Consider the following 24,373-nt stretch of genomic DNA (forward strand, 5'->3'; position numbering starts at 1 on the left):
TGCTCCAATTGTCATCTCAGGTGGACGGGATGGCCAGGAGTGCCTGTTATCAGCTTTGGTTGATATGCCAGCTGTGAACTTACCTGGAGCCATGGGACCTAGAAACGGTTGTACATGGTAACCTCTCGGCTCAATTTCTGTAATGCACTCTACATAGGGCAACCTTTGTGCCACGTTCAGAAGCTCCAACTAGTACAAAATATGGCAACCAGACTGGTTGCAGGAAAATCCAGATTCAACCAAATTATACCTATTTTAAAATCACTACATTGGCTGTCTATTAGCTTCTGGGCATAGTACAAGGTGTTGGTTGTCACCTATAAAGCCCTATATGGTTTGGGTCCAGTTTACTTGAAGGAACACCTCCTCCCATATAATCCTTCCCACACACTCAGGTCTTCTGGGAAGAACTTATTGCAGTCAAGAAAAACTAGAGTGGTAGTGACTTCCCAGAGGACCTTTTCAGTTGCCACTCCAAAAATTTGGAATGACCTGCTGAAGGAGATTCATCAGATTACATCTCTTGATGCTTTTAAGAAGGCAGTAAAAACATTTCTCTTCTGGCAGGACTTCCCAAACTGACCTCTGCCCTGAATAGAATCAACTGCCCATATTAATCTGCTCCTTATTATTGCTCATCATTGCCATTTTCTGGACAGGATCAAAATTCAAAATAACCTTAATAGATTAGAAAGCTGAGCCAAAGCTAACAAAATGAATTTCAACACAGAGAAATGTAAGGTACTGCACTTAGGGTGGAAAAATGAAATGCACAGATATAGAATGGGTAACACCTGAATGAATGAAACTATATATGAAAGGGATCTGGGAGTCCAAGTAGACCACAAGTTGAACATGAGTCAACAGTGCGATGCGGTAGCTAACAAGGTCAGTGTGATTTAAGACTGCATCAATAGAAGTATAGTGTCTAGATCAAGGGAAGTAATAGTGCCACTCCATTCTGCTTTGGTCAGGCCCCAACTGAAATATTGTGTCCACTTCTGGGCACCACAATTTAAAAAGGATGTTGAGAAACTGGAGCGTGTCCAAAGGAAGGGTCTGGAAATAGTGAAGGGTCTGGAAACCATGCCCTATGAGGAACGACTTAGGGAGCTGGGGATGTTTAGCCTGGAGAAGAGAATACTTTAAATACTTAAAAGGGATGTCATATTGAGGAGGGAGCTAACTTGTTTTCTGCTGCTCCAGAGACTAGGATCTGGAGCAATGGGTGCAAACTACAGGAAAAGAGATTCCACCTCAACATTAGGAGGAACTTCCTGACAGTAAGGGCTGTTGGACAGTGGAACAAACTCCCTCAGAGTGTAGTGGAGTCTCCTTCTTTAAAGGTCTTTAAACAGAGGCTAGTTGGCCATCTTGTCGGAGATGCTTTGATTGAGATTTCCTGCATGGCAGGGGGTTGGACTGGATGGCCCTTGTGGTCTCTTCCAACTCAATTATTCTATGATTCTACGAATTGTAATTGATGTTAGTCTAGCTACGTATCGACTTTTATTGTTATTTGTATTGATGGGAGGGTGGGTAGAAGGGGTGGGGGTTTGGGGGATTTTCCTCATTATTGTTGTTTGTATTTGTATTTCATTTTTCGCTGCTGTTACCCCACTTGATCCTCCAAAGGGAGAGGCGGAATATTAATAATAATACAGTGCACCCTTTTTTTACACGGGGGAACCGTTCCAGACTCCTCAGCGTAAAAAAAAGCGTATGCTCGAGCCACATTGAAAATAATGGGGCTCGTGCATGGCACGTTGGCACGTCTTAATGGGTGCGCTGCTGCTTGCGCCCTGTGTGCTCCATAGCGGCTTTCAGTGTATGCTGAAAACGGCATATGGTGCGTCTGCCTATGACGCGGGCTCACTGTAATAATAATAATTATGTGAAGGGAGTGAATTCACAAACAAAATGGACTTGTAAATCTGGTAGTTTTGTGAATTTGCTCATTTCTAGATTCAATTCACATTCTCCCTGGATTCTGTCTGAATTGCATGCAGCGTCATGTGATAAGCAGCTGCGAAGTTATCCCTAATGCCATGAATGACCCTGCATTGCCCCCACTTTAACACTCCAATTTTCCTTGTGTGATAAAGTCCTGAGAATTGGGTTTCTCTGTTTGATTTGAAGTGATTTCCTTTTCCTGGCACTACAGCCTACCCCATTTAGCAGTGCCCTTACTCTTGATGCATGCCAGTGTATAGACTGTGCAGTGATTTACTTGCAACCCTATTTTCTGCTTCAACAGGTACATCTCAGTGATAGATTCACCTTACTAGGCCTTTTTAGGATATGCTCAGAAAAGCAAGTGTGTACTTCTGTCATCCTTGCTCCAGTGCTTTTAAGATTATTACTTACAAGGTTAACTTACTGGTTTAAATGTGAACAATAATGCAAAGGTGTTAATGAAAATACTTTAGTTCTTTGATGAGCATGCATTAACTTGCTTGTGTTAATCTGTCTTTCCACAGTAAGTAAATTTATTAGTTTGCCTGCAAGCCATAAAAGCATTTTTAAAAGTTGAATGTACTTAAACAATAATAAAGTGTAGCTTTCTGTTGTTGGTTAGATATGCAATAAGCAGACAGTCTCTCTTCCTTATGAGAGGCATACTGAAAATGTCTTTATAATCAGAGAGCTGAGTTTTCATTTGGGGAAAAAACTGGCGCCAACATTGCTCTTTTGTGGTTGCTAAGTTAAGGCTTTTCTGTTCTAGACCTGTTAAATTTTGGCTATTTTAAATATTTTTTGATATCAATAAGTTTTAACTCTTATTTCATGTCTTGGGTGATAGCAGCTCCTGATTTCTACTGTGTTTTATGGACATGGTATGACAGAATCCTCTGTCCAAGTTGGCCTCACAGTTCCAAACCCAGGTTCATATCACAACCTTGCCCCTTTACCTTTAAAATCCCTTCCCGGATCTGGTTCTTTGGCCCCAGGGTGACATTTATAATGGACAGATGTGTTAATGGACAAATGGTAATGTATGACCAATGAGTGTGCATGTGTTGTGTTCCTTCAAATTGTTTGTGACTTATGGTGACATTAAGACAAAGCTATCATGGGGTTTTCTTGGGGATATTTGTTTAGAAAGGATTTGCATTGCCTTTCCCTGCGACTGAGAGCATGTGAATTGCCCTTTTATGGCTTAGCCGTGAATTGAATACTGGTTTCCTCAGCTGTAGTCCAACACTCAAACCACTATACAACGCTGACTCTCTAGCTCCTCCTTATCAATTTTTAAATGAAAACATCTAGGCAGAGATGTAGAAAATAACAACAATGAAGATTGATTGTATAAGAAGTAAGCTGAACATCTTTCTCTGGCTGGCTCCTTATATTGTCTAATGTAGTGGGGCCTCCACATTTGATGGGATGAGGGATGCAGGAACCCTGTGAAAATGGAAAAGTGCAAATAAAAAACACTATTTTTTGACCTGAGAGAACACCTCTCTAGGAATTTCAACATCCACTGGAAGTTGACCATAGACTTGTGCTGGAGGACCTACAAATATATACATAAGTGTTCTCTCTAGGAATCTCTAAGTCCTCCAGCACAACTTCTGGCAAACGTTGGCCATAAGGTCACACTGGAGGATCTAGAGAGTCCTAGAAAGAACATATTAATCAAATCCACAAATAATCAGATCTGCAAAAGTCAAAACTGCAAATGTGGGGGGCTGACTGTATAAAAGGTAAAGGTTTCCCCTTGACATGAATATTTAGTCGTAACCAACTGCAGGGGATGGTGCTCATCTCTGTTACTAAGCCGAAGAGCCAGCGTTGTCTGAAGATTACTTGGGTGGTCATGTGGCTAGCATAACTGCACTGAATTCTGTTACCTTCCCACTGAAGGTATTTACTTGCATTTGCATGCTTTCAAACTGCTAGGTTGGCAGAAGCTGGGACTAGTGATGGGAACTTATCCCATCATAAGGTACTTGGGCCACAAACTGCAAACCTTCTGACCTTGCAAAGTGATCTTCTAGCATCTTTGAGAGTAACTGTGAAAAAAGTTGTTGCATCTTCTTTTGCACAGTTAGTCTTAGAGGTGCTACAGGTTCCTTTGTGTATGGAGAGCATACACCAATAATTATCATAAACAATTCTTTTAATGCCTTTATCTTCTGGAGGCTAAATATATCTAAGCAATAAAGAAGCTTGTAAAGTTGTAGTTTTAGGCAAGCTATGGGGTGTTTGAGCTCTTGTGTTCTCGCCTTTCTATATAAAAAGCCTGATGATCTGCTTTACACTGAACAGCCTTGCTCCATGTACAAGGGTCATAGAATCATAGAATCGTACAGTTGGAAGGTGCCTCATGGGCCACCTAGTCCCAACCCCCTGCTCAATGCAAGATTTTCAGCTTAGGCATCCCTAGCAAATAACTGCCCAGCCTCTTTTTGAAGAGATCTGGAGAAAAAAGTTTGCCCTTTTCCAGTCCTTTGTCACCGCAACTGTTCTCCAAGATTTCTTAACAATAATGTTAAGTATTCAGAAAGCACAGCATTAAGATCCTTCTGGGATGCAGTATGTCTGGCCCTGCAGTTCTGAACTCATGTAGATTAGCCAGGTGATTCCTACCCAACACTAACTAGCTAACTAACATCCTTAAGTCCCTTCTGGGATACAGTGTGTCTGGTCCTGCAGATTTGAACTCATGTAGGTTAGCCAGGTGATTCCGCCTAACTAAGGCCTGAGACAGACGGGCAGAAAGTGGCATGCCAGCACCAAAACTAGAGTTTGGGAGTGTGCAGCAACTGCATGCTCCCGAACCCTAATCCGTATGGATGCCGCCATCATGGTGGCCTCCTGTCCATACAGGGGCTGCCATGATAACACTGCCACAGTACAGTGACCAGACATTGCTGGCAGGAAGTGACATCATATGGCTGTGTTGCAGCCCTTATGACACATTAAAAAGGAGACTCCTAGAGCGGTTCCTATTGGACGATGTGTCTGTGCTGCAGCATGCGGATGCTGCAGCACAGATGTGGGGCTTACAGGGCCAGCTTCTAGCTTTCCGTCTATACTGCCCCTAACTCCCTATCAATTTTGATTTGCAATCTAGATCCCTTGCCAAAGTCTGTGCTCTTGCATGGAAACACACAGTTCAGTTAATATCGGAAAACTGAAGCAAAATAAATATTGAGTACTTCTGCCTTCTCATTGTGATCTGTTAACATTTTACTATCCTTATTAACAATGGCCCCACTGTCTCCTTGGTCATGCTCATACATCAAATGAAACCACTCTTTTTGTTGCTCCTTCCTTCTTAAAGGTTCTCATTTTTCTTTGCTGCACCTGCTTGTGCAACAAAGAGAGCTGTACTAAAGCAATGTCAAACTGGTGCAGATAAAAACAAGAAATGTAGCAGGGTGCCATGCTGCTTCTTACTGAAGAAGTTCAGTAATATGTAATAGGAAAACCTTTTATTTAAGTGTAAGGTTATGTGTGTGATAGAGAGAAAGCTGACACACTAGAGACTAGAATGTATCTTAGTTGGATAGACTTTTGAGGCCAAACCATGGAGATTATTGCAATGGCTGTTTTCTCCCAATCTGGGTATGGGCTGAGACCGTATGTTGTCGCACAGCTCAGTGCCCAGATCATAGTCATCCTGTACCTGATCAAGACTTCTCCCATACTTAGCAAAACCTGGTATGTTTCCATTCATTGCAAAGCACAGGAGAAGTCCCAGTCACATATGGGATGCTTCTAATCTGGGCATGGAGCTGTGTGATAATATCTGTTTATATATAGTCTCAACCCCTGCCCAGATCGGGGAGGGAAAAGCCGTGCAATAATCTCCCAGGGGAAAACTGCACCTACTTTACACAGTAGTAGCCTGTTCCCATGGAATGGTGAATCTTAATCATTTTTGCAGAAGTCTGGTACAGGGATCCAGCTGCCTCTCCTATGCCTTCCCTCTTTTCAGTCTTCCTGAGAAGCGAGAGATTCTTTCCTGACTCCTTTAACCCCCCTCCCCCCCAGTTGCTGTTATGGTGCACTTTGTTTTTTAAGGTATGTGACAGAATAGATGCATAAAACTGGAAATGTGTTTGCATCTTGTGTGGGCCCCAAAGTCTGTTGAGAGTTTGCATGAGCCAGTGGTTCTCTATATTTGGTCCTCAACATATCCCCCACCAGTATGTCTTTCCTCCTAAACACTCCTTTTCTGTCTCTGTAGACAACATTTCTATCCAGCACCCGCAGTCTTGGTTATCATTTTATTCTTCTCTGTCGGGTATCCCCAGATTCCAGACCAAACCAAGGCTTGTAATTCTGCCTTATAATATGGCCAAAATCCAAACCATACCTCTCACTTCTCCACCTATCTACTGCCAAGATCCGGGTCCATCCTATGGTCTCAGCGACTTGATACTGTAACGTCCTCCGTGGCTGGGCTTACTCGCTCTCACCTCCGTCCTTTTAATGTCTGTCCAACATTCAGCTGTCACGGCATGATACATCTGCCAACACACCGCACTGACCATATCGCCCTGTCTTGCATCCGTCACTGGCGTCCCTCTCCCTTTCCGTATTCATATAAACTCCTGCCGGTCAACATGTAAAGCCTCCATGGACCAGGCCCTCCTTACTAGCAGACCTTCTTCTCTCATTCTCCTCACCTTCCCACATCGGGCCCTCCGTTCAGTAGTCCAAGTCTGGCTGTCCAGCCCAGGATTTCCTCTGCCCCCCATCCGGATTTCGCCCCCCTTTTCGACTATCCACTACTCACTAGCCCTCACTCTGAACCTTCGTCCCACGACAAGAGCCCTCACTTCTTTACCAGCTTCAAAACGAGTTGAGACCATCCTGTTTAGAGGGCAACAGGTTCCCAGAATTGCATAATTGTCCGCTTACTATTTGATGTTCGTTTGGGGTGCCTTTGTTTATCAAACCAATTTTCCGTATTGCTATGTACGGTTAGGGTATTATCCTACTTGAGAGTAAATTTTTTCCCCTGGAAGAAGATATGCAATCCATTATTAAGCCAAGCCCTCCCTCCATCCATCTCCTTGGTCCAGGTTTTGGAGTAGAGTAACTGGAGTAGAAGGTAACCTTTCCCGCCACCACTGCCCTGCTCCTTTTGTGTTCATGTCTTTTTAGAGGGTAAACCCGAGGGCGGGAACCGTCTATTAAAAAAGATTTATGTACAAGCGCTGTGTAAATTTTTACAGCCGCTCATAAATAAGGTTAGAATAATAATAATAAATGGCCAATGGGCAGAGATTCCAAGCATGGCTAGTTGAGAAAGGGAAAAGCTTGGTGTGGGGTGTCTAATCGCATACAAAAATATTTGGGTGGATATGCTACAAGGAAAGGCCGGCACGGTAAGGAGAGGAGGGAGAACCAGGGGAGATGCGTGGCACAGGCAGCAAAAAAAGGATTTCATGGCGGAAGCCGATACCTGAAAGAGGGATGACAGGTCTGATGGCCAATGGGTCGGAACAGGGAACCCCCTGAAGAGCCGCACGTCTTCCAAAGGCAAAACAACAATCAAAATCTCCAGTTTTCAAATGCGGTCTTGTTGGGAAAAAGGGCCTGTTGAAATGGGAAAAGAGCAGATGGGCCATGTAGGTGTCATGCCATTCTGGAAGCTTAGGAGACATGATTCACCCCCTTTTCTTCGCCATTAAAGGACAATGCTGGAATCTAGAGAGATTGAGGATCAAAAGGATGGCTGGGTAATTCCATCTCATCTAATTAATATTGAATGCATGCTACATTTCTTATGCTCAACTCAGTTATTGGGTCCAAAATGGCATCTTTGTTTCTGCTTGCGCGTAGGAATGCTATTAGGTCGTTGCAGTACCCCCGATGAGACATGTACTTATTCATGGAAAAGAAACGGGGGGATTTATTTTTAATTTTTTGTTTTTTTTTTTAAACCATCATTACAACCTTGGGGTTCTTTGAATATAATATTTTTGTCATATGTTGGTGTATTTATTTTTATCTTTGTATTGGTGTTCAAATAAAAACTGAAAAAGAAAATGAAGACTTCTCTACTTTGTTTTACTGAAGTGTTACCATCAACTGATATGGAAAGTTTATACATGCATTCATCTTGTTCTGCCCCTGTTGATTTGAAACTTTAAGTAAACTCTCTAGGTAACCCTTCTTTGTATGGACCTTAATCATGCGGCAGTGAGAATGGGATTGTGGAGCTTCCTTTAATAAAGTCAATATGTTTGTTGTGGTGAGTTTTAAAATTTATGCTTATCTAAAGAACTTTTGAACTATGGCCTAAAGATATTCATAAGTGAATACAAGAATTATTAAAAGCTGTAAAATTGCCTGTATATCTTTTGATATTTTGTTAGGAAGGTGTTTGACACATCTCAAGGAAAGAGAAATCTCTTTCATTCTTTTAGCTAGTATAGCCATGAAATGTGCTGTGTTTGCCTTCAGGATCCCTCCACGTTTGCAGTGGCTTGTACTCTCGGCATACTTGACGTTTATGCAATTAAGTCCACCGTGGGCATTTTAATATAATTCTGTTCCAGTAGATATCTTCATGTTAATTAACCCTCTCTTTTATCTCTGTTATAATATAAATATTTTAAATTTAAATAAATTTATAACATAAATTTTGATGATGATTACATTTAAAAACATAAAAGTCTAAATGAGTAAAAAAAAAAAAAATTTTTTTATTTTAAATAATAATAATATTCATTTTTTTAAAATTTTTCAAAAATAGAAAATAATGAAAATCTTTTAATTAAATAAGTTTTTTGTTTGGTATTAATAAAGTTATTACTAGGAAACAGCATCATTTTGAAGAAAACAGTTCTGTAAGGGAGGAATTTAGTAATAAATCTTTTCTTGCAAAAATGTGTTTTTTCCAATAAAAAAAAAAAAAAAAAAAAAAACAACATGGTTATTAGAAAAATATTTAATTAGTTACAAAAATGCAACAATTCCTTTTATCTAACATATTACTTTTATTACTTAAATTTTATAATATGATACAAATTAATTACTTATCAAATTGAGTCACAAATTAGGGGGAATAAGCTAATACCCAGAGACAGGAATCAAGATTCAAATGACCTGAATAGACAGAAAGCTGGGCCAAAGCTAACAAAATGAAATTCAACATGGAAAATGTAAGTATGGCACTTAGGGGAAAAATAAAATGCACAAGATAAGGATGGGTGACACCTGGCTGAATGAAACTAAGTGTGAAGGGATCTAGGAGTCCAAGTAGACTACAAGTTGAACATGAAGTGAACAGTGTGATGCGGCAGCTACAAAGGCCATGCTATTTTGAGCTGCATCAATAGAGTATAGTGTCTAGATCAAGAGAATAATAGTGCACGTATTCTGCTCTGGTCAGGCCCACTAGAAAATTGTGTCCAGTTGTGGGCACCAAATTCAGAAAGGACATTGAGAACGGAGCGTGTCCAAGGAGGGCGACAAAAATGGGAAGGGTCTGAAACCATGCCTATAGGACGACTTAGGGATGGGTATGTTAGCCTGGAGAAAAGAAGTTAAGAGGCCAATGATAGCCCTGTTTAAATATTGAAAGGATTCATGTTGAAGATAGGGTTGCCATATCCCGCCGGGGTGCGGGACAATCCCGTTTAGGGCGGGTCCGGTCCCGGTCCGGTTTGGGCCAAACCGGGACGGCCCCGCACCCGCACCTCGCCCTCGGCCTCAACTCTGAGCCTGGAAGCTCCCGTTGAGCCCACCGCGGAGACGCTCCCCCGCCCAGCAGGCTTGAGGCGCCTCCGCGTCGAGCTCCGGCGCGGGGCCTCCAAGCCTCCGCAGGCATGGGAGGGAGGCCGTTCCCCCGGCTCGCCGCAGGGGGCGCCCCCGCCTCCTTCCCGGCCTGGGAGCCGGCCGAGGCTTCTCCTCAGGGCCGGGAGGAGGAGGAGGCCGCTTCCCACCGCTCGACCGCGATGAGGCGCCCCTCCTTCCCGGCCTGGGGAGCCGGCCTAGCTCCTCCAGGCCGGAGGAGGGGGAGAAGCCCGCACACTGCGATGCGCGATGCCAGGCTTCCCCCCGCCCTTCCCGGCCTGAGAGCCCCTAGCCTCCCTCTCAGGCCGGGAGGAGGGGAGGAACCCGCACCACGGCGATCGCCGCGATGCCAGGCTTCCCCCGCCCTTCCCGGCCTGAGAGCCGGCCTAGCTCCCTCTCAGGCCGGGAGGAGGGAGGAAGCCCGGCACCGCGGCAATCCCGCGATGCCAGGCTTCCCCCGCCTTCCCGGCCTAGAGCCGGCCTAGGCTCCCTCTCAGGCCGGAGGAGGGAGGGGAGAACCCGGCACCCGCGGCAATCCCGCGATGCCAGGCTTCCCCCCCCTCCCGGCCTGAGAGCCGCCTAGGCTCCCTCTCAGGCTGGGAGGAGGGGAGGAAGCCTGCACCGCGGCGGCGCCGGATGCCAAGCTTCCCCGCCCCTTCCCGCCTGGGAGCCGGCCTAGGCTTCTCCCAGGCCGGGAGAGGGGGAGGCTGCTTGGCACCGGGCAATCGCCGCGATTCCAAGGCCCCTTCCTCCTCCCGGCTTGGAGCCGCCTAGCTCCGAAGCTGGGAGGAGGAGGAGGACAGGGTTGAAAATGTAACTTTTTTTTTTTATCCTACCAGGAATTAAAAAAAAAAGTCCTACATTTTCAAACCTGGTCCTACATTGTCCGTTCGGAGGTCCTCCATTATGGCAACCCTAGTTGAAGAGGGAGCAAGCTTGTTTTCTGCTGCTCCAGAAAACAGGACCCGGAACAATGGATGCAAGCTACAGGAAAGAGATCCACCTGAACATTAGGAGGAACTTCCTGACAGTAAGGGCTGTTCGACAGTGAATGCACTCCCTCGGAGGGTGATAGAGTCTTCTCCTTGGAGGTCTTTAAACAGAGGCTGGATGGCCATCTGTCAGGATGCTTGATTTGGATTTCCTGCATGCAGGGGGTTGGACTGGATGGCCCAGTGGTCCTTCCAACTCTACGATTCTATGATCTATGATTCTATGATTTGAACAGACAATCCCCAAAGGCTTCCTGAAATCTGAATTGTAATTGGGAACTGTGCAAAAAATCTTCATGTCTTTTTGCAACAGAAGAATTTATTAAAAATTTGTTCAAGCATTTAAGGACAAAGAGGGTGAAGATTTAGATCTTGTGTGTTTTTAGAAAAATGAAGTAGATATAAGTGGTTGTCGAAACCTACTTGCATTTGATAAAACTGATTTGTATCACATTTCCCACCATTTTGAGGGAATGTGGAAACAAGTTAAAGAGACAAGGTGGATAGAGAAGAGGTATGGATAGTCATACCTCTTCAGGACCAGAAATACAGATGGTGGATCACAGTGCTCCTGCTGTCTAATACAAGGTTTGGAAGTAATGGAGCCTTCCAGATATTGCTGGGCTGCAAATCCTGGCAGTCTTGGCCAGTGTAGCCAATGGTAAGGAATTGATCAGTGTAGCCAATGGTAAGGAGTGGGCATGGAAATTGTGGCCCACCAGATGTTGCCATCTAGCAACATCTGGTGGGCCACAATTTCCATGCCCTCTCTAATAAGTAAAATTTGCTGGGTAGCCTTAGGTGATCACTATCTTCCAGCCTATTTTAAATTAATTTATTGATTTGTGAGAGCATGGGTAGCTGTAATATTGACAAAGCTAGAGGTAATTTTAGATGGTGGAATGTGTTAACTCCCCCTCCCCTCATAACAATCAGACTGGACAGATTTATACAGTTATTGGTGGAGATAAATTCCTAGCAAACAAAGCTGCAACTTCAAATAGTATACAATCTCCTTTCTCCACTTAGAGGCCGTTTAAATTTGGCAGTTCCTAGTCATGCAAGTATCTGCATTGGCTGTCAGAAAAAAAACAACCCTCCAAAATTCATATTATTGTAATAGTCATCTTTCACATTTATGGCTTTGACTTTTGTGGATTTGATTATCACGGATTTGATGAATATGTTCTCTTTGGTAATCTCTAGATTCTCCCGTACGACTCTGTGGTCAGTGTCACCCAGAAGCCATACAACTAGAGAAAATGGGCCAGCTTTTGTAGATCCTCCAGTGCAATTCTGTGGTCAGCTTCTGGCAGATGTTGACTGGAAGACCTAGAGGTTCCTTGAGAGGTGTTCTCTCAAGTTAAACAAAACTAAAACAAATAAAAAACAAAAGTAAAAACAAAAAAATCCTGTGTTTTTTCATTTGTGGGTTTTCCACTTTCATGGCGTTTCTGTAACCATAACCCCAGTGAATGTGGTGGGCCCACTTTACTGATAATGAATTCATTGGCCCTATGGTTGTTTACCCTGATGTAAGATCCCTTGAATTCATTGGGTATTACTTTAAGTCAAGAATGATTAAGACTGGAACCTTTTCATTTGATATTATGTGTTTGAACTGAATTGTGTTTCATGAACATCTCTGAAAGCACATCTTTCCTGGTAATGGTTACTGTGTTCTGGGTCTCTTGAAAGCATCAGAATGACATTATTCTTTCTGTCCTCTCTTGGGACTGATTAGTCTAGCCTGCTTATTCATAGTCCTCAAAGGTAGTGCCAAAATACTTGGTACGTTATATCACTGTCTGCAATTTCCCCCAGAATCATTAGGTCTAAAAATTATTTCAGCGTAGTGGGCAAAGATCATAATGTTGAATGCTTAAGAGTTGTGCTGGTTGAAGACCATCCATTACATTTTCTTGTGAAAGACAGGCTCTTCTGGTTTGTACATATGCCTTTCTTTCATTACTGTTTTCGAGGGAAATTAGTGAATGTCTAAATATATGGTACAAGAGCAGTACTTCATTTCATTGGTTTAACAGCAGCACCCTGTCATTGTCAGGTATATATCACTGAATGTTTGTGTTAAAACAAAGTATTACTTTCTAAATGGATATGTATAACATGAGAGCTGTTTGTGCATATCTAAATACTGCAGATCTTCCTTGTGTGTTGTAAAAATGGCTGCATCCATTCTCCGTATTACAAGGTCTGATTCCTTAAACATTTGTCCTTTCAATAAACTGTTCAAGAAAGAAGATATTAGTTAGTGAATATCTCTATTATCTCTAATGTATATTTTTAAGCAGAAAAGTAGGGGACAACCATGAGTTGGTGGGGTCAGACACTGTACTTTTAGGAAAACAGATTTGCTTACTTTCAATCAATGCAAAGAACAATTGGATGGGGAAATTCTGAGGAAGTTGTCCCCACATTCTGAGCTTGTAATGACTGGCTGTTTACTGCTGAAATGATCCTTTGAGAAGATGGGAAATATGTTTTCAGTGAAACCACCTACAGTGACTGAAAGCAGTGGTGAAAACCATGTGGCCCTTCCATCATTCCTAACCAGCCTAGCCAGTTGGAAAGTATGATGGGAGTTGTAATTCAACAATAGACAGTCAGGCCTTGTCAGCCTCCGAAGAAGAAATGGCTTTTATGGCACAATTTTTTGGTCTTGCTATTGCCCTTACTTCTTCTATCAGGTAGTCTCCTGATAATTCAAATGTAGAAGGAATGAGCAATTTCTTTTGTACATCATGACTGCAGCTAAATCAATGTCACTGAGTAACAACATGGGCATAATAAATATTAAGAAAATACTAACACTTCTCTCTAGCATTCTGTTAACGTGGCTCTTAAAGAGCATTTTATTTAGTCTTTGCACAGGGAAAGCCTCAGAGATGATTTACTAATGAATCATAGCAAATAACTTTAGTGGGCTGCTAGCCTTTGCCAACCTGTTTCACATTCTGTTCTCCTGCCATAAGTTAAAGAAATCATTGAAACGACACTTGCACAACTCTTTCCAAGGTTTGAAAACTAATACATAGCCATTTCCCCACCCACCCTCAGTGTGTTGAGCTATTGAGACATCCCATAGTAATCATTCTGAATTGCAAAGTCAGTTATCTAGAGACCATACAAACTCAATAGTTCCCTGCAGGATTATGTGCAAACAAAAAATATGTTTGGGTACAAGTATATACAGTATACCGTATTCTGTCCCATTTCAGAATGGCAGCGGTTGTTGCATTCACAGCTATTATGACTATTTGTTTTGGTCTGGCATTAGCCTGTGAATCTCCTGCCAACACTGTCACTTAATATGGGATTTTACATGCCACATGAGAATTATTACTATTTGTCAAAGTCTTGAGTTGCTGGTATTTTTAGCTGCTGCTTTTGATATCTTGTGTTTTCTTTCCCTCAGGAAGACCCTATTTATTTAACCTCTTTGCACAGAAGCTTTTAAAAAATAAAAATGAGGTTACATAAAGCATAAAGCACCCTTAGTTACCTCAGTCTGAACTGAAAGAAAGAAAGAAAGAAAGAAAGAAAGCATGTTACAGTAGGTCTTGCCAAACTGTTCTGGATGTACTACTCTCCTTCCAGTTTAAAATACCCAACCTGTGGCTTTGTGCAACTTTATTTGTTGATTTTGGGTGATTGCTCCATTGTGCAAAAGTGTTGCTGGCTATCCAATCAGTGATGGTGTTACTGTCTGTGTTATTAGGTAATACTTACAAATAGTCTCATTTTAGAGGTATGTGATGGTTATTAGCTTTGTCATGCAAGCTTTATTTTACTTTGAATAATCTTGTCCTAGGACCTAATCAGGTTTTTGAGATGGGAACATTTGTATGCAAAGCATGTGCTGTAACACGGAGTTATGGCTTCTTCCTGTATTCATGTGAGCTTGTTTCAAAGTCAAAATGCTCTCCTCAAGCTCTCCCACCTTATAAACTTTCTGACTAAGTTGTGATTTGACCCCAGTTTTCTCCAACTTACATCCAGTCATCCTGTCAAATTTCACATGGATGGCTACACCTTGGGAGCAGACCCTTAAGAAAACCATAATGAACTTTGTTTCCATCTTTCCATGAAATGAATCTGCTTCATTCATGGTGCTATTGGAACTTCTGGCTTGGCATTCCATGACTTTCCTTTACAGGGCACTGAGGTCCCCTCCGGTCACCACAGGTCACCGAGTTGTTTGAGTTGTTTGTGTTTGCTTGTTGTTGCTGCACTTCTTTTCCTCTTCCTCTAGCAATTGTACCGTATCTGGATTGAGCTACCGTCTTGGGGACAACCCCTTTTTGTAGTTGATATACTGGTGGTGTATGAGGGTATTTTAAAAGGGAAAAAAAAAGAACAAGGAAAATTTGGCGTTTTCTGTCATCTAAGAATTTGAGCTGCTATCTTAAATTCACTCAGCACTGAGCTGGCTGTTTGACATGTTATACTGCTGGTAAGAATCTTTTTATAGCCTTGTGTTTGAGCCATCTGGGATTTACTTACCAAATGTATTCCTGTCCTGTATTCCTCTTCATCCTTGGGCATAGAACTCCTTGCTTGTTCAAGTTCTCTTTTTGTATTATGCTAATCCATGTCGTTCTTTGTGTGTATATGGTCAATGTTTCTTCATGTTGGGATTTCTACCAGATTGCCCTTCCAACAATGCCTTCCAGCCCTCCCTTATTCAATCATTTCTAAACAAATGTTTTAGTAAGCCTTTAAAAATCAGGGCTGTGAGTACCCTGCTGCCAACAAACCTACCAAGGGCCTTATGGCATCTGAAAGACCAACAAATTTTATTTGGCACACACTTTTGTGGAGTCTCCCTCACTGCAGCAGATGAAAAATCTACAGGCACTAAAAAAGATTATGCCAAATAAAGTCTAGTGCCACATAATTCTTGGTTACCTTTGCTGCAGCAGATTAACAGAGCTTCCCATGTAGTTTGTGCCACCCAAAAAGTTTGTGCCTTCTCCAGAAAATTAGCTGTGCGGCTGCATTGTGGTCTGGGGTGGGAGTACAGCGTTGGTGGCATATTTCATGGCCATTTGCCAGCTTCTGCTTCCCCGGAGGCTGCACGTATCTTGGTTGGGAAGCAAGCAGGAATTAGCGTGTAGAGCCACATTTTACCAGAGTCCCAAAGCAATCCTCTCTAAAACAAGCTGTAGAAAACATGCCAGCCTGCAAATAACACACCAATAACCTTTTCCATGGTTTTATTTTTGACAGGTTGCCTATTCGCTCATGGTTGCTCTGCTGCCTTCATTTTCATGTGGGCAGTGTCAGAAATGGAGAAAAATAAAGCTGCAGTCCAAGGCCCACTCTAAATTTAGACTTGTTAAAGTTTCAGAAAGGAAAATATCTCTCGTGGCTCCAAAGTTGGTTTTGAAATCGAGGGAAATATATTTGAGGTTGCCAGATTTCACAGTTATCTTGGAGGCTTGTGAAATAACTGTTGTGCCAAACATTGCAATCTGGGGATGTAACAAAGCTTGTTGACTTGTGCATAGGTTATTGGAGGGTATTTCTGACAGTTGCCATGAGGACTGATGAAGCAGGGAAGAAAAATATTGTCTCCTTACAAATGAAGAGGTGTTTTGTGCTGATATCATTTTGGCAGAACGCTGGAAGGGCTGCAGGAGGTGCTGTGGTTAAAACTGTTGCCACAATGTGGTGTCTGAATATGGAAAAAGAAAAAGAGGATGATATAAATCTATTCAGTTGCAAGTGATCTAAACTTGTATCTCCCCAGCATCTGTTTTGCTGGCGGAAGAGGTGCTTGACTCTGGTTTGTGTATGCAGCCTCAAATGCTTAGAAACAATAGGTTGTATATAGAGCTAGAAGGTTTTGTGTGTTTCTGTGTGTTTGGGTTTCTGTTTCTAGGCTTTGACTTTGATATCGGAACACGTAAAAAAAAAAGTTAAATAAGATAACACAATCTAGAAGGCAACCAGGATATAGCTTTTCCAGAAAATCTAATCTTGTATAAATACGTACATACTCTTCATTATAGTAGAAACATAGAGTAAGAATTTTAATGGGTTAAAATAAACAATTTATACAAGAAAAAGGATCTTGTAGCACCTTTGAAACTAACTGACCAGAAGAAGTTGTGGCATAAACTTTAGTAGACTTAAGTCTAATCTGCATTGCAGAAATAATGCAGTTCCACACTGCTTTAACTGTTGTGGCTCCATCCTGTGAAATCCTGGGATTTGTAGCTTGTTGTTACACCAGAGCTCTCTGAAAGAGAAGGTGAAATGTCTCACAAAACTACAATTCCCAGAATTCCATAGCATTGAGCCATGACAATTAAAGCAGTGTCAAACTGCATTATTTCTGCACAGCACATTAGACTTCAGTCTACTTACTCAGATGCAGGAAAGATGCAAGAGTTATTCTTTATTTATGATGTTCTTAATTTCTCAAAACTTTTTCACATTCATTTTGGAGTTGCTTTTGCACATATTGTAAAATAGCTCTTTATGCCCTGGATCACATCAAAGGCCAATCACATCCCACATTCTTTCCACACAGCAACCGATGAAATGCCTGTGGGAATCCTGCAAGTAGGATTGGAGCTCACAGGTTTGGTCCTCCCACTTCTCTTCTATACAGAGGTATTTTGCTTCTGTTACTGGACGCAAATATATAACTGTCCTACCAACTTGCCTAAACTATACCTCCTGAAAGCCACCCAGATTGTTGTGTATCACATGTTGAGGTAGAAAATTCCATAACTTGACTGTGTATTGAAGGAAGAATTCCTATTCTGTGTCCTAAAGAGTCCACTGTTTAACCTCTTTGGTTTGACTCTGTGATGTGGCATTATAAGAGGCAACAAAGAAAGTTGTCTTCCTTTTCCTTTTCTCCACAATACACATAATTTTGCATTCCGTAGCCATCTATGTCTGTCTCCTGGTGATTATCAGACCTACCCTCCTTAAATGGCATGATGGGTGAGGAGTTTTAATTTTTTTTTCTTTTTTAAAAAAGACAAAATCCTATTGTGCCAAGTCAGGAACTTCCTATGGCTTCTGTGTCTGATTTTAAGAAGGGTATTAAGATGGATCTCTTCCGGCAGGCCTTTCCAACTAGAACATCCTTGTTGACCTGCCTCCCCTTCCCTCTTTTTTCTCTCCCCCCCCCCCCCCATTATCCTCCATCTTTATCTTTTACTCTACCTGGACTCTGCTTGACATTTTTTTAAACTTCATTTTAACTTTTATTGTACACTAATGTTTTTTTTCTAACCTTTCTTCTTGGTTTAATCTCTTTTTAGTGCTTAATTATGTTTTTATGATGGGGAGGGATGGGGATCTTGGAATTTTTGATGCTTTTCTCTTTTAACTGTATCTTGTTTCTGCTTGGATTACTTGAGATTAAGCGCAACAACAACAACAACAACAACAACAACAACAACAATTATTATTTTAGCATATAAGCAGCTGGTTACAAGCTCTTATTGTCAAACACTGCACACTCCTGCAGAATTTATTCATTGTGAAAACATGGCTTTTTCATTTTAGGTATCACTTTATACTGGATTTGGTTTATTTGTCTTTAGGAAACTGGGATGCTGACAGTTCTGCTAACAATTTGTGACAGTGTAATACTTCCAGAAATTGTTCATTTGTTTTTTTCTCTGTTCTATCATTTTCTGCCTTTATTTTTCACCTTTGCTTTCATACTTTTAGAACCAAGAGTTTGAACAGGATAGTTTTTAGAATAGGCTTTTGCAGTGTTTGTTAGTGCTTCTCTGTTTGCCAAAGGTGGACCACATTGGCAGATTCTGGAAATCTGATGCTCCTATTGTTCTGTAACAGCCTGTTGTATAGGATCAGTAATCCATAGATTTTCTCTTGGCTTGTGAAACAGGCACAAAAAGAGAAGGTAAACATTAACTGCCCATCAAAAGAACCACTTACCCCAATCTACTCTCCCCACCATGGTACCGTTTCTGGCCTTTTGGGTGTGAAAATGGCAACAGCAGTTCTTGGCACTTTCCTTCAAAGGAGCACCGAGTGAGTAGAGGGGGTCAGTGCTTCATTTAGGTTCTCTAGGGATGGACTAAGCTCTTGCCTTTCTCCATTTTACTCAGAGAAGGGAATTCCAGGAATCGGGCTTTGAGAGATTTGAATAAGACCTTTGTGTATATTTGGCGTATATCACACAAAGCTTTTGGGTGGTTTTATGGCTCAGTTCCAGCTCACTTCCGAAGTGATTGCACTTCCAATGATGCGGTTTCATGTCATAAACTGGCTGTTTTATCAGAGGCCATTGATTTCTATGGGAGTTGCTTGCGAATTGCTTCAGCAGTGTTTCTGATGTCACCTCTCATTTTGGTAAAAATGGGAAAAAGTGACTTCAGAGAATTCACTTCCAGGCTGCCTTCAATTGCACTGCGATTTGGTCTGGTGTGGAAAAGCACTCCGATGCCACCCCCTTTGGCCCGTGCGTCCTGCTCCATCATTCCCCCCCTCCTTCATACCATCTCCTCCTTTCTGCCAACTAGCCGATCCCATCATCCCCTGCATCCTCCTAGACCCCGATCTGCTCCACTCCTTCACCCTGATACCTAACCCATCATCCTCTGACTGCTCCTGCATCCCCATCTCGCCCCCTCTCCACCTAACCCATCATCCCCTGATTGCTCCTGCATCCCCATCTCGCCCCTTCTCACCTAACCCATCATCCCCTGACTGCTCCTGCATCCCCATCTCGCTCCCTCTCCACCTAACCCATCATCTCGACTGCTCCTGCATCCCCATCTCGCCCCCTCTCCACCCAACCCACTTTGATCTGCAAAGGAAAAGCAGGATACAAATAAACAGTTTATTATCATTTATTAACCCATCATCCCCTGACTGTTCCTGCATTCCCATCTCACCCCCTCTGCCACCTAACCCATCATCCCCTGACTGCTCCTGCATCCCGATCCTGGCCCCAGGGACCCCCAGCGAGCTATCCCATCATCCCCTGCCTTCTCCTAGACCCCAATGAAGGATGACAGCTAAGGAGGGGGCAGGGAAGGAGGGCAGCATCCAGAGCCTCACTGAGCATGTGCAAGGCTGTCGATTCGAATCGTTGACCCCTCAAAGTATGCTCTGGTGTGGTAATACAATGTGCACTCACTCCCCTTTGCTTGAGTCCGCATCACGTGACTGGCTTGGAATCGAACTGACTTCTCTTCTCCCTCACTTTGGAAGTACAACAGCAAAGCAACCAGGTGCGTGATTACTGTAGTTTCCTCCTTATCCATCAGCCTTTAGGTGGAGCACAGTTATGGCTGCTGGAATTTTGTAAGTTCCAGCAGCCATAACGTTCTTTGACAACTTTTTCCATTGGTTTGTCCTTTGCATCCTTTGTTATATGCCCATAAGTTTTCTCTTATGACCTGGGTCATATCAATATTAAAAATCTTGCTCTTGACTTATACATTAGGTTGACTTATAGTTGAGTATATACTGTATCTACTAAGGTGCAGAGGACTGTAGATATTGAAACTCTGGGCAGTATGAGAGTCTCATCATGGTGACCACAGAGCTCATCACCATGTGTAGTAATCCCACCTCTTCACCAGATCCACTTCTATCAAGTCTGACACTTCCTTCCTCACTTGTCCTTCCTGTCATTCCAACAGCACTTCCCACTCTGTTCACCTATTAGCATCTGTATGCAAAATACTTCATACATCATGCTAGCCAGGATCCTTTCACACTGCACACTTATACTATTATGATTCCACTTTAACTGCCATTTTTACATCTGGTGGAATCCTGGGATTTGCAATTTAGGGGTGGAATTTAAAATTCTCAGACAGAGAGCTCTTATAACTTTGAAAACTACAAATCCCAGGATTTCATAGGATGCAGCCATGGCATTTAAAGTGGAATTGTAGTGTTATATTTATATAGCATGAATGGACTGTTAGAGGAAGAACCTTCTGTCAGACATATCATCCTGAACTTTAATAACAGCTCAAACAAGCCTTCAGAGAAGGGCCCAAAATGTGAGCAACCCACAAAGCACAAACTGTATGTATTTGTGAGAGGAAAGAGTACATTTGCTGACCTTCTCCCATCAGACTAGGTTGGGTTATGGTTCTTCAACCTGAGTGAGCTTAAATTCCTTTTATAGATTTTACGGTTTGTAGTGCTCCACGCTCTCCATTAATCCATGCAATCACTAACAGTCTGTCTTTCTATGTACAGGTATATAAGTAACTTGGATATGGAGTCTGGGGTGTATTGCTTAGTGCCATTTAGCTGTACAGACAGAATTTTTGTTGTTGAGAAAAATTTTGCTGAAAAAATATTTAAGTTTTATTTGTTGCAGAAAGATAGATAACTTCTCACTGGATAAGATCCATTTTATGTTTGTCTGGAGCAGTGTTGTGTTGCATTGGCACTTTGACATATTTGAAAGTAGATAAAAGCATGTGGGAAGATCACATATTTCTGTTCTGAATGCTTTGTGTTCTACTGTCTTCTTTGCTTATCAGTGAGGTAGTTTTCGCTGCTCATAAGCATATATGTTTATTACAGCTAAACCTTTTCTAAATAATATTTTTGCATTGTATAGCAAACCACAAGCCATTAATGCTGCTCCTCTACATGTTTTCACCATCAGGTTTGTAGTTTATGGGTGCTCTTGGACCCAGTACAATATTTTAATATGATTTTAGCATGCTTGTATCTTTGTAGTTTTTATTGGTTTTTGTTTGTTCATTGCCGCATGATCCCTTGTGGGTTGGAAGGTTGTACAGAAATACTATACCATGCCTACACACATAAATACATAGTTCTGGTCAGGAGCTATGTAGAATAATACGTTTATGTAGTTACTAAAACATTTGTCATGATGCCTGGTTGTCCATCAATTTCTCTTTCTTTTATTTTGTTGAATATATTGGTCATATAAAGAATAAAGCTATTCCTATATGCCCTGAACCTACATGTCTTTTAAAGAGGGTTTCTTTTACAAGAACCTTCATAATTTTAGTCTTCTTCCCTGTTAAACATCTCCACTTACTGGAGAGATTAGGAACAACAGGCTTCCCTTACTTTTCTTGCAGCAGAGAAAACACCAAGATTCTTGTACCTTAAAGGCCGACAAAATTGTTATATAACAGCAGCTTTTATGGATTAGTCTTGTCTCATGAGATGCACCTTATAGTGTAATGTGCCAGGGATATTCACAGGAAGCATTTATTAGTATCATTAAAGCTTATTTATATAGTGCTGTAAACTTTACACAGCATCTGAGAAAATAGACCAAATCTACAAAAGCTTATGCTGGAACGCCTTCTGCATAGCTAGTCTCAAAGGTGCTACAAGATCTTTTTGCAAAACATCGCTGTCTGAGATGGAATGTTACCTGCTGCAATACTATGTGTATTCCTATTGTGTAATACTTACCACTTACCTCCACAAACATAACTTCACGTGTGTGTGTGTGTGTGTTGTCCCACGTGGCTTTGGAAACATGCTAATATTTCTGGCTTTGTTTGCCTTATGCCCAAGAACAGTGGTATAGTGATGAATTTTGAATTACAGACTCTTAATATGAAAGTTCTTATAGTCCAGTGCTTCTCAATTATTTTCTGTCATGCCCCTCTAGGAAGAAGAAAACATTTCGCGCCCCCCGCGTGACTGTAAATAGTATCATTTGTCTATAAAATTGTTATAAGTACACCTCTGCATAACAGAGCCTCGCGCCCCCCCTTTACGGAGCCTCGCGCCCCCCCCTGGGGGGCCCGCCCCACTATTTGAGAAAGGCTGTTATAGTCTCAGCCTTTGCAGGAGAGACCAAAAAAATGTAGGCAGATGGGTTGATTCATATCAGCAAGCTAGCTGTAGTCGTTTTCATCTCAGAAGCATGCATTACGTGCAGCTAATGAGCATTTATTGCCCATCCAAGCCACCTTAAAACACTTTGTGTTACATCAGGCATAGTTCACAGGACAAAACATCTACCCCATCTCACCCTCCCCACTGTGGAACAACCTCTGATGTGATTAATTTATTAGAAATCTGATATAAATTTCTCAGTTTGGGAAGATCAGCCTGTTTTGGACAGTAAGCCTTGGTGTGAGTCATAGATTCCTTCTGAAGGCTGCCCCCATCTGTTCCTGTGTGCATGCCATAAACATTTAAAGATTTCATTAACAGGCTCGGTTTCCTAGGTTTGATAAGTAGGCATTCAAGTGATGCGATAGAAACAAAGATATGCAGCCAAACAAGTGGAGGAAAAACATTTTCCAGTCTTCAACTATCTAGAATGAAACTTGAAGCAGAAAGAACTTTACAGTACTAGCCACTCTTTTGGACATTTTACATATGGCAGAAAAATAAACGGGGGTAACTATAACATTTAGATTCCAGAGAAAATGAAAGGCAGAAGCAATTGATGCAACAAATAATGGTTGTAGCAGATGCTGATGTACTATTTCATTTGCAGAATCAAGACTTCATTATAGTACAATTTATTTTTCTTTTAAATATACATTTTATTTGACAGTCTTCTAAGCTATCTTCCAAAATGCAAATGTGCAGAATATAAGAAAATCACATTAAAAATCAATATAATTCAGCCACTGAATCATAAGAACTAAAAAAAGTCTTGAACAGAGATATTAAACAAACCACATTGCAATCTAACCACTAGCCTATCCTCTTAAAAGGAGTTAGAAATTTAAAAAAAGTTTTAAAGGCTTCTCTAAAATAAATAAAAAGGGAGCTACAGTATATACTCGACTATAAGTCGACGTTGTATATATGTCAAGGGCAGGTTTTGGGGCCACAAGTAGGGATTTTGATATGACCCGAGGATAAGTTGGAGGTAGCCCTTCCTCTCCCTCCACAGCCCGGCTGCCCCTTTAGATGACACCTGGGCTGAGGAAGAGAAGAGAAGGCAAGTGTTTGATCCCAAGCCTTTCCCAAGTTCTGCTGTCCCCTTGGAAGACACACAGGCTGTGGAAGAGGCTTGGGGGCAAGCCTATTACCATATTGACCCACGTATATGTTGACACAGGTTTTTTGGGTCAATTTTGGGTCATAAATTTCTCAATTTATAATTGAGTATACAGTATACGATGATCATGTTTCTTGAGGGAGAGTTTCAAAAATAGAGAGCTGCCATTGAAAAGGTCAGCCTCAATGTGCCACTGCCACCCCACCTGATAGATATATAAAAGTGGCCTCTCTGATTTTACTGATATGCAGGTTCATAAAGGTATAGGAAGTAATTTGACATACCCTTTAACTGTCCTCATTTAGCAGGGACAATACTTGTTAATCCTACTTTTCCAACTGCTTTTCAAAAGTTTGAATTTCTCTCTTCTCCTCTCATGTATCCCTTTTTGTCTTCAGCTTACTTCCATTGTTACCAATTGAATTCAAAGTCCAAAGTAGTTCAAACTTAATAAACTCTGGGGTGAGGTGGGAGCAGAGGAGAAGGGAGGAAATCTTGCCCTTAGTTCAGGCAAAAGCAAACTGCTGCATCATCTCCTAGCTTGTTTTTTCTTCCACATTAATAACATTGACCATATTGTCCACGCTCCAATGTTGCTTGGCCACAGGTGTCCTGATTTTCA

At 41.9% G+C, this 24,373-nt stretch overlaps 1 protein-coding gene across 8 annotated transcripts in view; it reads left to right on the forward strand.

Annotated features, from left to right (window-relative positions):
- The window catches only part of MITF (melanocyte inducing transcription factor), a 256,829-nt gene that overhangs the window by 40,300 nt on the left and 192,156 nt on the right, over nucleotides 1-24,373 (forward strand). The window contains exon 1 of one of the 8 annotated variants that reach the window (XM_042451748.1): nucleotides 15,040-15,228. The exons of the other annotated variants lie outside the window; for them this stretch is intronic. Within the exon in view, the coding sequence (XP_042307682.1) occupies nucleotides 15,215-15,228 (14 nt within the window). The 5' untranslated portion in view covers nucleotides 15,040-15,214. Of the gene's footprint in view, nucleotides 1-15,039; nucleotides 15,229-24,373 lie in introns of those variants that run through there. 8 annotated transcript variants of the gene reach the window in all.

The sequence above is a fragment of the Sceloporus undulatus genome, chromosome 2 (genome assembly GCF_019175285.1).
Source record: "Sceloporus undulatus isolate JIND9_A2432 ecotype Alabama chromosome 2, SceUnd_v1.1, whole genome shotgun sequence".
Classification (NCBI taxonomy): domain Eukaryota; kingdom Metazoa; phylum Chordata; class Lepidosauria; order Squamata; family Phrynosomatidae; genus Sceloporus; species Sceloporus undulatus.